This window comes from Stigmatopora nigra, chromosome 2 (genome assembly GCF_051989575.1).
Source record: "Stigmatopora nigra isolate UIUO_SnigA chromosome 2, RoL_Snig_1.1, whole genome shotgun sequence".
NCBI classification, from domain to species: domain Eukaryota; kingdom Metazoa; phylum Chordata; class Actinopteri; order Syngnathiformes; family Syngnathidae; genus Stigmatopora; species Stigmatopora nigra.
In genome coordinates, this window is record NC_135509.1 from 4,144,625 (window position 1) to 4,160,960 (window position 16,336).

At 37.8% G+C, this 16,336-nt stretch overlaps 2 protein-coding genes across 11 annotated transcripts in view; one reads left to right on the forward strand and one right to left on the reverse strand.

Annotated features, from left to right (window-relative positions):
* Positions 1–52: 52 nt before the first annotated feature.
* On the forward strand, positions 53–9,134 carry ankef1a (ankyrin repeat and EF-hand domain containing 1a). 9 transcript variants are annotated; one of them, XM_077735469.1, is made up of 11 exons: positions 53–740; positions 1,010–1,190; positions 2,454–2,653; positions 2,979–3,140; positions 3,796–3,995; positions 4,596–4,745; positions 4,865–4,988; positions 5,480–6,281; positions 7,901–8,127; positions 8,232–8,344; positions 8,432–9,134. In XM_077735469.1, the coding sequence occupies exons 2-11, from the start codon at positions 1,144–1,146 to the stop codon at positions 8,432–8,434; spliced, it is 2,028 nt and encodes a 675-aa protein (XP_077591595.1). In that variant the 5' UTR covers positions 53–740; positions 1,010–1,143; the 3' UTR covers positions 8,435–9,134. The 9 variants fall into 9 exon arrangements, 8 of the variants coding, with proteins under 8 accessions (XP_077591595.1, XP_077591596.1, XP_077591594.1 ...); XM_077735470.1 differs by having other exon boundaries at positions 53–649; positions 1,004–1,190; XM_077735468.1 differs by having other exon boundaries at positions 53–649.
* sccpdhb (saccharopine dehydrogenase b) overlaps positions 7,954–16,336 on the reverse strand; it is a 38,128-nt gene continuing 29,745 nt past the window's right edge. The window contains exons 15-18 of one of the 2 annotated variants that reach the window (XR_013329072.1): positions 14,792–14,865; positions 14,615–14,719; positions 8,239–8,312; positions 7,954–8,108 (exon numbers count right to left, since the gene is read on the reverse strand). The gene's annotated coding sequence lies outside the window, so the exon portion shown is untranslated. The remainder of the gene's footprint in view (positions 8,109–8,238; positions 8,313–14,614; positions 14,720–14,791; positions 14,866–16,336) is intronic. The other variant, XR_013329071.1, reaches the window with a different exon arrangement.

The following is a 16,336-nucleotide window of genomic DNA, read 5'->3' on the forward strand; positions in this document are numbered from 1 at the left end:
CTCATTGAAAGGAAAATTTACCTTCAAAGAAACATCCTTATTATTGTTTGAAGTGGAATTGTAAACTCTGGAAGAATTGTAAATATCTTTTAAAGCATTTTATCATGTAATATTTTGTTGTGCTACCACTTCACATTGCAAGGTTCTGTATATTTTTGTATGTTTCATAATATGTGTGCCAAATACATGATGCACAATTTCCACATGGGCCTTTACGAGTATGTATGGGTTTATTCAGATTATTTTGTATTTACTGTAAGTACAATTACCATTTGAACAACAACTTTCAAAATACTTCTTGTATAAATCTGTACTCTAACTTTACACAGCATTGCTGAGATAGCATATCTCTTTTACATATATGACCCGATATAAATTAAATTATTTTATTTTAGATTTCAGGTTGCCCCATTAGTCTCATAATCTGCATTATAGCACCACTATGTGATCAAAAACGGTATTACAACTTTACAGGCAGAATGAAGACAGGTTTGGGGGATGATGGGTAGTATATTACACGTTTGTTCTTCGGGGAATATATATTTTTTGAATTGGAGATAATATAAGAGTACGAAACGGGTACCTTTTGTTGTTGTTATACCTTTAATAATAAATAGATGGGCTCTAATTGTAGTGCGCTCCTGACCAGGTAAATCGATCTCCTCACTTGAGACTTTTAAACCTAATCTTAAAATTGCTTGGACAGATAAGGTGACAGACATCATGAGAAGAACCCCTTAGTAAGATGTATTTTATGCTTATTATTTATAGAAAAACAAACTTAAAAGACATCAGATATAGTATGTTTTTTCTGCTTTTGCGCCGTGAAGCGTAAACTGACGTCATACAGCGTGGAAAGGTTTGAGCAAAGTTGTCAATATGTATTCGACTAGGGCCGTATACATTTTTTTAGATCGTCTTTCTTTTTGAACATAATATCCCCAATGTAAAATGACAATTTGACCAAAAGCTCCTTTCTTTTTTTTCGCGTTGTATTGCCGAGATTTAGTGCGTTTCGTTGCCATGGAGCAGAGTTACGCCTTCAACAGAAGAAACAAAGTGAAGCAAGACGCTTCGAAATGGAAAAATAAACCACAACGGACGGAATAAAATGTTTTTTAATGGAGAAACGCTTGAGAAGAAATGTTGACAGTGGTCAGCCGAAATGGACCAGTGCGTTCATTCTATAGGTGAGTGTTGTGATTAATCCTTTGCGTGTTATAATTAATGTTATCTTTTTTGTTTAATTTGGACATGTACAAGTACATTAACTAAATTGACAACGGGATATAGTGTTGATGGTATGTGCAATTAGATTCCAACTTTAACATTGCCCTGGATTTGTTTCGGCAGTTTTGCTATGACGTCACGCCATAGTTTATGTTATGACTATCGAAATGCACGTCATACAGGTTTATAGTAATGACGTCACCTTATTATGTGCAATGGCCCTGCCTCTAAACCCTACATACAACAGCCCTACAAAAATGTCTGCCCAACTAGAAAATATTTTTGTTATCTTAATGTCAACATCTGAAATTCTCATATGACCACCACAATGAAAAGCATGCATTATACAGCCAAATAAATTGAAATGACCTCTTACTTCTGTACAAGTGGATAAGTGCCACTTCATCAGATGACGGTTGAGTTATGCTTTGCCAATGTATGTAATGCTGATACATTCTCTCATTCATTCATTTTATGAGCCACTTTATCCTCATAAGCGGGGGGTGCTGGAGCCTATCCCAGCTGACCTATCACGAGGCAGGGGATACCCTGAATCGGTGGCCAGCCAATCACAGGGCACGGGTAGAAGGACAACCATTCACTCGCACACTCATACCTAGGGGCAATTTAGACTGTCCAATCAGCCTAGCAAATTTTTGGAATGTGGGAGGAAACCGGAATACCCGGAGCAAACCCATTCAGTAGAACATGCAAACTCTACACAGGTGGACCGACCTGGATTTGAACCCAGGACCCCTAGAGCTGTGAGACTGACGTGCTAACCACTTGTGGCACCGGACCAACCTCCTGATACATTAGTTGATAGTATATTAGGAAGCATTTTATCGCAGTTTTGGAGTTTGTTAAGTTAATATCACAAAGAACAATGTCCAGACAATGAGATGGGCTACCACCATTAAAATAGCAACAACTGCACTTACTATTCTCACATGTGGTTTACTTGAGATGACCAGCACAATAGATACCCAACAAAATTATACTGTAACTAACAATTCATCGCATAATACATTCACTACCATTATGAACGTCTTGTCATTTTTATTTCTATTAATGACCACTAAGGCAAAATGCAACATAAACCCCCATTGTCCCAGTTTTTCGACCAAATTTAAGAGTGTTGGATTGATGTTTTTTTGTTTTTCTTAAATGCATCTCATCAACAGTTTGTGAGCCTTTTGTCATTTCCTAGCATCTGTGGTCAGCAGCGCAACCATGACTGGCAGCGAGGTAGACATGCGCCTGCAGGTGCTGCAGATCTACCGTTTGCTGCAGTACATCAATGAAAATGATAGGGCACAGATTGAGACGATGGTTCACCTCGGGGTGGAGAACCTGATTAATTTCACTGAGCCAAAGAATGGAAGAGGGGCACTTCACATGGCTGTTTCAGCCAACAATCAAGGTAAAGACAGAGAAAGTACCGTATTTTCACGACTATGCGGCGCACTTAGAAGTCTTACATTTTCTTCAAAATAGACAGGGCGTCTTATAATCCAGTGAGCTTTATATATGGGAAAAATATAAAAATGTGTCATTCATTGAGGGTGTGCCTTATAATGCGGTGCACCTTATAGTCGTGGAAATATAGTAGTTTGAATGGTCTTACCGGGAAAACAATCATAGTAAATTTAAAGTGCAATTCTTCCAGTTTATTGCAATTCATTTCAATGTTAACAGAATCCAAGTGATGCGTTCATGACATTATGTTTTATCCCCCACTTCTTCAGACTTGACAAGGTTTCTTCTCTCCTTGAGAGCGCATCCCGATGTTCAAAATAAGAGGGGCCACACACCGGTCATGTTAGCGACAGAACTGGGTAATGATGGGATTGTGAAAATGTTGGCAGAGCATGATGCTGACATGAGAATCCAAGACAATGAGGGGAAAGGTGAGTACAAAACTCAGTGACCTCCACTTACATGGGTGCACATTCATCTATAACTAATGATGTGCCACTTTGACACATGTGATGTAGTCTGTTAAACGATGAGTATTATACATGTAATACTCAGATAGTAATAATGATTGGGGATAAATTGGCCTGGGATTTCAGCACTGCATCACTAAAATTGGTTGCAAATGAACGCTTCCTTAAATGGAAGTATTTTCCAACTTAAGTGCGATCAATAGGCTTATTTGAAGGCACTACCTACCCCAGCTCATCAAAATGCTCGACGAGTATTGATAAAGTTGCGGTAACCCAGACAAGTTCAATAAGCGAGCCTAAAGCCCTTTTTGGGACCATTTATAATATATCAAAGTGAATACGCAATGTATCATCGGGGATTATCAATGACCACTGAAAATTGCACGATTTGAGAGTCAATGGAAAGGTGCATGCTTGAAAGAGAAGTTAAAATATCAGCCAAACGTTTTTGTAGGGAGAGATTTAATTAGATTCAAGACCCTTTCCAATGAGTTATCTGTTTGTTCTCCTTGAAGATGAGCTAACATGTATGTCAGTTAAATGAATAGAGCATATTAAATATAACTGAGTATAAAAAACAGTTGTTGAAACTGTTTTTATTCCCCCTTCTATTTAGGGGTTCTTTTCTACTGCATCTACTCCACAAAACGGCATATACGATGCCTGGAGACAGTTCTAGAGTACCAGGCTGACGTCAACAATGTCTCATCGCAAGGGACTCATGTCTTTCAACTGATGTGTCAAAATTCCGAAGAATGCGCCTCCATGTGTCACATGATGCTGGCTAAAGGGGCTGACCCGAATGCAGCAGATGAGGTTCATATTTCGATTACTGTCATCAATTGTTGATGGAACTTTGTACCACTCACTACTTTGTTTCATTTGATTGGACGATGTAAATCAACAGCAAATAGTACTAAAAAAATCACTAGATTTGTCCCGTCTAAATTCTGTAAACAAAACTATTTCGAAGCCATTTTTTTTTTCGGGACAAAGCTATGTTGTCAGCATTTTGACAGATTTCTTCTCAACACTATTTTTGTCCCATCAATATAGTGTATTCCAAATTTACCAAAAGAAACAGGAGACTTAATTTTTGTTTATATATTTCTTTCAGCGATAGAAAATCTTATTATTCCCAGTAGTGTCCTCACAAACTGGGTTGATCTTAAATGTAAAAGAGTAGAATTGCTGTGGTCTACTGGTGGTTGTATCACAGTGAAATTATTCCCAAGCTTGAACTTTACAGTGAAGTAACATTACACCCTCACTCTCCCTGCTCAATTAAAATATTATAATTGATAACATCATTGAATGCTAAAAAAATTACTTGTATCTCAAATTTCTCGTATGTCGAGGTACCAATGTATTTGGGTCAATAACTACTGGTCATGACATTTATTCTCGTATCCATAGCAAACAGGTATTACTGCTTTGATGGAAGCTGCCAAGGCTGGATCCCTGGAGCTTGTCAGAGACATTTTAAAAAGGGGTGGGAATCCCAATGCCCTGGACCAGAAACGCATGTCAGCAGTGCACTATGCTGCCATGGGGGGCTTTTTTGAGGTGAAATAGCTGCTACACTAAAATGTATACATATCATATATTCTGTGGAAATTCAAATTAGCAAGGAAGGATCGTTCTTTTTGATTAAAAACGTTCTTTTGCCCTTGTGCATCACCCAGGTGATTGTGCTGCTGTCTGCGTTCTCAGCAGACATAAGCTTGATTACAGTGGATGAATGCACGGCCCTCCATTTTGCCGCAAAAACAGGCAATGTCAACTGCTGCAAGTTCCTGGCTCAGAGAGGTCATAGAAATATATTTTACACATTTCATGCAAAACAATCTATTATCTTCTACCAAAAAGTTGGGAACCATGTTTACATTTTTCAAAAAGTTCAAATAGTTTTTCTCTCAAAAAGTCTTTACATAGTATTTGGTCTAGAATGAGAAAAAAACTAATTGTGTTCAAACTATGAGGGTTAACATTCAAAGTGATCGAAACTCCACTGTAGTCGGAAAACCCTTTTAGGCCTTACAAATCCTGAAATCAGTCGTAAAATGTGATCAATGTGTCCCAAATCATGCATGTTTTACATACATGACCCATAAATATGGGAAAGGTAATAAGCATACATTCCGAATTAGAAATTTGGTTTAGTTTCTTGCATTACAAGGGCGAGAAAACCATTTAAATGGCTCCTGTTTGTGCTATCGTTTTCCCAACCTCAAAGATGACACCAATTATTTCAACACTGCATGTCAAACTGCATGTAATTTTATGTGCTTCATTTTCAGGAAGCAACGCCAAGTTAAAGAACATAGAAGGTCTTCTGCCGCGCCAGATTGCTAAAGATGCTGGTTTCAAACCGGCTATGAAAGAACTGAAAAAAGCTGAGAAAATGAAGGTCAAAGATACTGATGATAGTGTCTTGACAGATATATGGGCTCTGACCCTGCACGACTGGTCTAATGAACATGAAAGTGAACTCCTCCAAGCCTTTGACAGCGCAAAGGTTCCCGCTGAGAAATTTGGCTTGGTATTAACGACATTAGGTGCTCCGGTCAACCAAGAGCAACTTGAGTTAGTGATCTCATTACATGGGATTGGAAGAGATCCAATGGTAAATGTGAGTGACTTCATCAAGGGTGCAAACTACATCAAGAAACCGTACCTCCTTATGTCCTACATTCCCAAGAAGAAAAAGGGTGGCAAGAAAGGAAAGGGCAAGAAGAAACCAAAATTTGTTCTCCCTATGCCTATTTGTACCCTTCCACAGGAGTTTAAGCCTCGTCGAGAGGATGGAGGCCCACCAGAATTCATGATGGAGACATGCTATACCGAAGACTGCCGCCAACTGGATGAACATCTTCCACCAGAACATCCTGTACTTGATGACACCTCATGGTACACAGAGAAACCAGACAAGATCTACCTAAATATCAACTACCTCGTGAAGAATGGCAACATTGAGGCTCTAGAACTGGCTTTTAGTCAAAGGATTCCTGTAGATGTTCAAGATCCTTATTACAAGACCCCCCTAATGGTCGCATGCGCCGTTGGAAACTTGGAGGTGACGAGGTACCTCATCGAGAAGAGGTAAGGCACATTCATCCACTATTAATGGTTAAAATTATTTGCATGTAAGAGATTTTATAGTTTTTTTTTATGGTGACAGGTTATGCTTGTGTTTGTAACTGCTATGCAGTTTACTGGGTTGTTTTCTGCCAACATAGCCAAAACATTCATTCATTAGAAATACAGTTGTACCTCTACTTACGAATGCTAAATACTAAATATTCTGGTTACGAAAAATTTAGTCCCAAGATACAAAAAAAAAAGAAAATCTAAACCATATCATACATCCCTGAAATGTAAACATACTACATATAGGCGTTTTATTTTTATTTTTAATTGTCGTGGTAGTTTCTTTCTCATTTTCCCCAACACCTTACTGGCCTCCCATTGGCTAGATGGAAGCTGTGATTCCATGATGCCGGAACCGAAGGTAGCGCACTGTAGGCGGACGTGGGAGCCAGCAACCACTGGCATAGTTTGAGCGCGACTGTCCGATCTAAAGCCCCTTTTCCGGGACCATGGCGGAACAGCTTCTGTGGGCGGTGAGTTCCTGATTCGAGTCCCTTCGACCCTCATTGGTCACAAAGTTGTTTGTTGAGATTTTCTGAGTGTGCATAGCATTTCAAATTAAGTTGTATTTACGTGCATATGTATATATGTTTACTCACAATTCCAAAGGAAAATGGTATTCATTTTAATGGTTCCTCTTTTGCATATATGCATTTGCATACATATTTCATAGAAAATTGGTAGACTTGATAATTTATGTCTCTACTTACGAAAGATCCACGTAATGAAACAACTTTTGGAACCAATTAATTTTGTAAGTAGAGGTACCACTGTATATTGTTGGACTGATTGACTACCATTACGAACAGACACCATTTCACCTATGACCTTAAAAGTGACGAGCCGTAAGCAAGATCATTTGATGAAAAGGGATCGACAATTTATAAATGCCCCCATGTGACCCAGTCGAATCCAATTAACTTTAGCTACTTTGTTTGTTGTTATTCTTCAATATTGATTATTCTGAATAGTTTAGAAGCAAACCTTAATCATGAAGTATTAGTGAAATGAAAGACCCAACCAATGACCAACAGTCAATGTGGATAAGTCTATAATTTCTCCATAAACATGACAGATTTCAAGTTAAAGGTTGTTAGAACAGATATGATTTGATAGAGAAGATCGTGTGTGTTTGAGTGCTAAATTTTGTTCATTAACATAGTTATTGAGCATGTTGTGCTGTCAATGTTGTGAGTGCAGATTGCAAGAATTTTCACCCCTGCAAAGATGTATCACCTGAGTGAAAAAAGTGACAATTTATTCCTATAATCTATTTAAATGTGCAGTTATTCGTTTGGCTCCAGGTGAGCAGATGTGCTAGAATTGTTTAATTAGGGACCTCCTGCACAAAACTTCAGAGATCTAGGGCGGCATGATTATGACCAAAATAATCATAAAAATTAATTACTTGTATCTCTATTTCAGTTATGACCACAACCTGGTTGTAGGCTGGTATTTAGACTGGTGTCCAATTAGAGACTATTGAAAAAAAAAAAAGAAATGTATGCAAAAGTGAGTGAGCTATACTCATGTCCCATAATGATATCACAGTATAATTTTGTTATAAACAGTGCGGCGGTGGACTTACGTGATCAGTTCTGCTGGACGCCGCTTCACCATGGTGCACAAGCTGGCAAAGTGGAAATACTTGAACTTCTGTTGGATGCTGGAGCCGACATAAATGCTCAGACCATCACAGGGACCACGCCGATCATGATTGCCATCCAAAGCCTTCACCTCTCCTGTGTTGAGTTCTTCTTTACAGCTGGGGCTGATATCCTAATAGAAAACAAGAAAGGTATGACTCACTCAAACATCTGAAATCATGAATAGAGTGAGGTATTTTGTTTTCATGATAGTTATTTAAAACATATATATATATTTTTTTTCTTTCCCTTTTAGAACAAACCTGCCTCGATGTCGCGACTGCATTTGCCGATGGTGAAATATACCAGTTGGTCAAAGAAAAGTATGAAGCCATGCCTAAACCAAAAAACAAAGGAAAGGGTAAAAAGGTATATTCTAGTGACTCCCTTAAACCCACAACCTCACATCTGAAATTAAGTTTAAAGCTTTAAACAATTTATCTTTTTCTGTTCTAGTGACAGGGATCTCCATCTGCATCTCTTGGGATTCATTCACCCATTCACTGTTTCCTTTCCCAACTTCATCTGGTGCCAACTGTTATGCAATACATTTACTTCATTACAACATGTACATAAAAATAAACACATTTTTTCAAAAACTGCTAATGCTTATAATACAATATTCATCCATGAGGGGATTTAACTGGATTTCACCCAAATAGGGGAAAACACCTATAGCCGGCCTAGCCCTGATTTGTCAACCTTTTGCATTCTACTGTCATGTGAAGCTTTTGTCTTTCTATTTGCTTAATTCCCAAATCCATGCATATGCACATAATTATGCTTTGTTGGTAGAGGTGGGCAAACAATAGTCAGACTATTGAACCAATGTGTCTCCCTTAAAAGAGCAAGAAATCATGTCGCTGTAATTCAATGTAATTCAATGATGGTGGCCGTTTATTACTATCGTCACAGTTCAAAGCAGCTCGGGATTTTTGTTCATTTTGATTTTGACCCCACACAGTGAGATGCATGGGACCCCAGATCGAGATTTTGTTTCTTGTGTTCTTTAACAGCTCTGTAGTTTTTGCTGTCGCAGAGTTACGAGTGTGTCTGTTATAAGTTGTGTATATATAGTGATAACAAGTTCAAACAAATGTCATTAATGTAGGTAAGCATTTTTTTTACGTGAACAAATACTTATTTTCCATCATAATTTGCAAATAAATCATTTAAAGATACAAAACTGAGCTCATTTTATCATACTGGAGGTAGTTATGATGAAAATTACAGGAGAATTTGCACCATTGGTGGCTGACTAAAAAAAGTAGATTTTAGTTTAAATAATACCTCTGAGTGAGCAAGAGTACATATACGTGGAGTAAGTATACCTTTTTAAGCATTCTTAGATGTTACTTCAATAATAACTTGGCAGCGATGCTGGGTTTCTACCAATACATGGCGCTATTTTTCAAATTTAGCATTTCAGGGCTTTTGTTATTCAGGTAACAACTTCATAGAAAAGGCTGTGCAGTATTTTTTATAATGATAATAATTAATAGACCATAGCTTTGCATATAATAAGACAGAGCTTGGAATGTTATCAATATTGCTTTTTGTTCCTTGATGTGTTTTATTGTTTCTTAGATTGTGCCATTATGTGTGACTCAACAATATTTGGGACATTTTAGTTCCCTGCATCCCTATAGGAGAGCATCACAGATAATGGGATATATGTATATGTTAAATTCAGCATCCACTCTCACTCCCATCATCACTATCACCAGATAAAATTAGATTGCTGTGTCCTCAAGGTCCATGGGGACACAGTTATATAATCAAATCTACAGGAGAGAGGGGGTTGGTTGGTGTTGACGTTTTTGATACTGGCCCTTGGCTTTTTGAAAATACATTTATACAATATCATTAATGACAGGTAAGCAAATAGTGAACGAAAAATACGACAAGAGGTGGACAGGACACGACAGGAGGTGATTTAGGTGGGGTGGGTGGGGGTGTCGACTCAGAGGAAATGGTGGGGATGGAGATGTGGGTGGGTGGAGGGTGAGGGCTTTTGTAGCTCACAGGTCAGAGTGAGACTCCTGGGCATGTGACGCAGTGTGTCTGCCAGGGCGTGGCCTTGCACTTAAATAGTCATGCAGTGTGTTTGTGTATGAGTTCCTAAAGTGTACAGGAATGGTAGTGTGTCATTGTAGCCGAATACGTCCTTCAATTCTTCTTTTATATGAACATAAATAATCAGGCCTGTTTCAGAGTGAAAAGGTGGAATGACTGTGCGATGTTTATCTGGATGAGTGGGTGTTGTGTTCAAAATGAGACTGCATCTTCCTCTCTTCTCAGTTTCACCTCCCCCTCTACTGAGTATCAGTGTGTGTTGCTGGTAAAAGCACTGCAGTCTCCCAGCACTCCCCCTGCGCCGCTTACTCAGCAATCCATGCCAGCACCACCCAAAAAAACTCTAAATCTTGTGCACAACAACACTATGTGTTGATGTATTCTCTTGTATATGTGTATGTTTCTTCCTTGTCGTTTTTTTTAAGAACGCACCGAACTGTGCCAGATTTTTCTTTGTTAGGCAACATAGTAAGTGAGTTAGTTGCTGTCTTGCTGCTACGATGTCACACTATTTCAGGAACTCACAGTTTTCTGCCTACGCACCCCAATGGAAAAGCCAACCAAATTAGGGTATATAGGACTGTACTGAGCTGTAACACCTGGTGAAAAGTACATATAATTTAAACAAATAAAGTGTGTGACTCCGCAAAACACTTTCTATTATGGAAATTGCATATTATTGTTGTACATGTCAATGTACCATCGTTAAGTTTTTATTTTATCATCTATAAGTTTTTATTTTTGGATTGGTGATGTGTACTTAAGTGCTAGTTATATATTTATTTTTCTCTAAGACCACCAAAAGCATGTTTTTTTAGGCTATAGTTATCCATAAAATTTCAAATGTTAAATCAACAGAAACTAATTAGCCTGTCTTTATCCATTGAACTATTTTTAATTTGAAAGTATAATTGTTCCTGGTTTCTGATGAAATAAACTTGCCCTCCCAAAATAAATTATATATAATGTTTTCCTCTTTATTGTGCATTTTTTTTGGCTAGTACGAGTTATAGACCAAAAAATATGGTAATATGGTGTATTGTAAGGTTAGCCTGCTTATTAATGTCCAGGTTATTGCTATGCGTGTACAAAACATCAGTACTGCTGTTTTGTATTCGCATTAAAATATGCTCATTAATTCATGACGCAGAGTCGGGAGGAGATATTTGCGACAGTGTGTGCCTGAAGCTGGGCGCAAGCAGGAGTGTGAGGCTGATAGACGGGAGCCGGAAAACAGACCAAACATGGGCACAGGTGACGCACAGAGGATCCCCAGTTTCCATAGCAACAGGCAGGTGCAAGACATTGGGAGCCAGCCTAGCTTTCGATCCGCGGAGGTGAAACATTGATATTCACTGCATCACACACAGAAACACAAAGGCAGGGAGGACGTTGTGGCATAAAATCTCATCAAATTAATATATTTTAAAAAAGGATTGTTTTTCAGGGTAAGCACAGGAAAAAAAACACCGCAATTATTTAACCCTCTGAGAGGCAATTAAAATTTGAATAACGGGAAAATGTTATTTCTGAAAAAAGAGGCTACTGAATTATGAATGTGAATTAATTAGGTACCCAGTTGCTGTAAACCTACAGTGTCTGCATTGGGAGGGTAAAAAGGGAGAGCAGGGTAAATGTGAAATGAGAGAATGGGAGGATCGGGCACGGGGAATTTAAGGACATAACCTGGGGTGTGATAAATGATGTCGGACCTGAAAGAGACTAAGGTCTGCAAAGAGAGATCTGCTGAGAGCGGACAGAGGAGAAGACAACAAAAAAGACAGGGATCAAATTTATTAAGGGTTAAGGTTTTTAAGCTTGCTTAAATATGTATATATATATATATATATATATATATATATATATATATATATATATATATATGTGTGTGTGCGTGTGTGTGTGCGTGTGTGTGTGTGTGTGTATATATATATATATATATATATATATATATATATATATATATATATATATATATATATATATATATATATATATATATATATATATATATATATATATATATATATATATATATATATATATATATATATATATATATATATATAAGTGTACATTATAGTTTTCTCCCTGCTCCTCCAGCAGTTTTAAAATGTGATATTGTAGCGTTGCAGCACTCACATTAACCTCCATTCATTATTAATGCAATGCTAGTGCAGCGAATCCAAAGTCCCACAAAACTCAAGAGCTATCTAGGAATGCATGTATGATGCTCAACCTCAAATTCCCACCCTCCCTTAGTAGAGATTTGAGTACACTAACCAACAGGCTAGAATTTCTAACACTGCTACTCTCAAGACCTCTGAGGTGTGAGTTTGGAAAATTACACTTTTGAAACACAGATCTTCTTTTACTCTGATATCTGATTGATTTAAAAGGGAAATCAAGAAACTTAATATACATCTATACTCTTCATTTTAATTTGATCCTAAAACAGAAAGTCGGCACTCATGTTTTACTTTCCCGGGCCACACAAAATGATGTGGCAGGCCAGATATGCCCCTTGGGCCGCCACTTTGACACCTGAACTCTATATCAATTAAACATGCATCTAGTACAATCAGTATCCTGGAAGTAAATAAGCTCCACCCAATTTCTTCAAGTTTAAAAATCATAAGGCGAAACAAATTCTAGTCATGCGACAGGCAAAAATCTCAGCTGTCCCAACATTCAAACAGACACATGTTTATGAACAATTTTATAAACGCATGTGGGCACATATGGGAGTTGGAGAGTATGCACATTTTGAGTTCAGTCAGCAGTAATGTGCATTGGCCAGGAGGGATGTTACAGTCTGGGCCAATGAACTGCCACAACTCCTCAACAAATTCCATGGCGTTTTCACTGTTACATGTGTAACTATATGAAGTGTTACCTGTGTGTTACCAGAGTTATATTGGTGATGTTTCCCAGCATGGTAGCCAAAGTAAAAACACCAATATTTTTCACTCTTTTGAGCACAGAAGTTTACATAATGTTGTTTCAGTCCCATTTATAAAAGGCCAAGGTTAATATTCTCCAATTGCCATTGAAGCAGTCATGAGCATAGTGAAAGAAAATGGATGAAACCTAAGCTTGGTGCAAATGAGCAGAAATAGAGAGAGAAAGTGGAAAAGACGAGGAAGGATAGGAAAGACAAAAGAGGGAATTTTCTCTTTCACTGCAGGTGAATGAGAATCAATGTTCACCCTCTAACAAACCGGCAGCATCACACCCAAGCTTCATTCGCACTTATCAATGTCACAACTTGACCTCAATCGATCAATAGCTTAATTCTTGAATTGAATATCCGCAGTGGGCTGCGTGCTCCTTAGAGCTATTTGTTATGCATGTCTTTGCTCAGGTTCATTGTCAGTTGGCTTGAGAAGACTGAACAAGACAATTGGCCTGCAGGTGAATAGACAGTGATGCGCACAAATGTGACAAGAGGAGGAGAGACTCTGTGTTTGTGCTTAATACCTAACTTGGTCTGTGTCCATGCAAACAGGTACATTTCGATATTTTCTTACTCAAACTCAGATATTTGCTAATGTGCATGTAAGAAAAATACTTGTTTTGGGCTTGTCTACTTCAAATTTGATATATTTGTACTCGTTTTGCAAATTATTCTAAAAAAGAGAATTTATTTGACTTGAATATATTTTGATTTGTGCAATGGCATACTGAAAATGGAAACTTTTTTATATTTATTTAGAATGACTGTTAAATTTAAGTTGAAGCTGTAATACGTAAAGTTTCGTTATTGTCTTATCTAATTGAATAACAAGAAATGTTATTAATTTACAAATTCATAATTATCTTTTTTTTATTTAGACATGTGTAGTTTGTTTTGAACAAAATATAATTATAATAAAATCTTTGTGACTATAGACAGTCAAGACAGGATATAACAAGTTTTTAAGGGTTAATGACTGAGTAATGAGACTGATATTTTAATCGAGAGGGCAGATTTTAGTGCTGAGTCACTGAAAGGCTGTTCCTTGTGCAGTACCCTCCCGCACTCATCCAGTTTGGCTCCACCCCTCTATTCTCCTTTCTCTTTCTATCCATGTGTTCATCCTTAAGCAAAAATGTGTTATTTATTCATTCATTGGGCGTTTGGTTTGAGAATTCATTTTCCGTATATCTTATCTTCACAAGGCTCACGGTGGTGCTAGAGCATTTTCCAGCCGACTATGGGCAGTAGGTGGGGGACACCTTGAATTGGTACCCAGCCAATCACAGGGCACAATGAGTCAAAGAACCATTCAGGTACACGCTCAAACCGGATTAAGAATTAATTAATATATTCATTACATTATAACCTCATTATAAAACATTATTAGACTGTTTACAATTTAGATTAGCTCAGCAACCATACTGTTTAGAATTATCTGTCAGACTTTCCTGTTTTATATGTTTTCTCAGTCCAAACATGTTCAAGAATCATGTGCTGTTTTTTCAGGTTCATTGGCTTATATTTCAGTGGGCCTGAACTAGCTTGGATTTTTAATTTTTTTCTTTAATGAAATGTCATTTTACTGTCACAACCAAAAATCTCACCTTATCTCATCTCATTTTCTGAACTGCTTTATCCTCACTAGGGTCCTAGGGGGTGACTTCGGGCCAGAGACGAGGGACACTCCAACATTTCAGGTGTCGGATATACTGTAAAATCGTATAAAAGCACTGCATTAGACCATGAAAGAGTGGCAGTGTGGCCATACTTAAAAACATTACTTTTTCATTGTTGCTTAGTCACTCAGATTTCACCACTCCAGCTCTCCTGCAGCATTCCACCTTCCTTGTGAAGTCTAAATGAGAAGAAAATACAGCAAGTCAGCAAGAAGAGAGTGAAAGAGACAAAGAAGACAGGTGCAGACTTGATCACACCGAAGATTCTCCTCTGCTTGCTTATGCCCTTTGACCGTAAATCGAAGAACCGCAAATGCTGAGCTCTTCATCCTCTTACATTCCCCTGACACCTATTTTATACACACTCTGCTCATGGTCTAAATACCACTGTAACTTCAAGGGTGTAATTTGAAAGTTTAGACAAAAAGGTATCCAGTTGTTTGTTTCAATAATATGTGAATGTTAAAACTGTTTAAAACTGATATTGGGATAAGGTCCAATAAACCAATGGATTTTATAGACGCCCACTCCCTTTTGACTGGGAGGTCTGGCAGCTATGGCCTCCAGTCAAATGGGATTATCGTCATTAGTGGCAGTTAGACATGCTGACTCAGTAGCAGCTTTCCAAGTTGAAATGGATCTGATGTCTATAACTGTCAATGGAAGTGAATGAGTTAAGGGTTACAAGAAATAAAATAATCCGTAGGCATCATAATCCAAAATATTTGATTATATTTTCACTATTGAAACAAAAAGAATGTAATTATGTAGTACAAGTAAATACTCAAATTGTACTACTTCTCAGTAGGCCATATCACATTCAATTAAATATTTTCATAATTTTCTTGCAGCCAATAAAAACTGGGCACCTGACCATAATTGGCCCGCGGGCTGAAGTTTGGAGACCATTGAAATGAATAATGTTTCATTGTGCTTAACTAGCCTTTTACTAGATAAAAAGCAACTGCACTGTTAATAATAAAACGCTGAATTTCATTGTCTTCTTGTAAGTATAGCATACAATTTTTCCAAAATATTGTCCCTGCTTAGATGAATAAAATGAGCAATGGTAAGATCCTGTAAATCCATTCTCTACACATTCACCCAAGCATACCTTAACCAATACACTCAGACACGCACACACATAGCCCACCCTACCCTCTCATTTTTTCTCCTCTAGCTCCCCTCTCCAAATTGATTTTTCATGCTGTGTTATCATAACTATTAATTTAGAAGACAGGCTCACTTCAGAGCAATTGAAGACACATTTGTTACGGTGCCAAACAGCGGCAGCCAATGGATATGCGCAGGGCAGGACACCATCTTGGTGTTGAGTCCACATTCAAAAATCAATAAAATGCTGGAAGAAAGGAACAAAAGGCCATCCCTGAAAATATGTTGGCTTTTTTTTCTAACTGAGGCAATTCCATGGCAATTTTTTTTTCTGAGCAGGTATATTTTTGTGTTGTCACCTCAACACTAGTCTTTATGCCTCAATGGGGTCAACCTTTCCTTCCACACCAGATGTGGAGTGACAAGAGGAAGTTAACTTTGGCAGATCCGGAGTGATACAACAAACAAAACAACAGTAATGTCAAACTGAGCTTATTGGATGTTGTTCATGCTTTCTTTTTCAATTCAGTATCAAAC

Excerpts from the sequence above, each read along its gene's own strand:
- ankef1a (XM_077735469.1), top strand. The coding sequence starts at position 1,144 with ATGTTGACAGTGGTCAGCCGAAATGGACCAGTGCGTTCATTCTATAG. Across the intron at positions 2,654-2,978 it reads TGTTTCAGCCAACAATCAAG|ACTTGACAAGGTTTCTTCTC; the intron begins GTAAAGACAGAG and ends CCACTTCTTCAG. Across the intron at positions 4,989-5,479 it reads CAAGTTCCTGGCTCAGAGAG|GAAGCAACGCCAAGTTAAAG; the intron begins GTCATAGAAATA and ends CTTCATTTTCAG.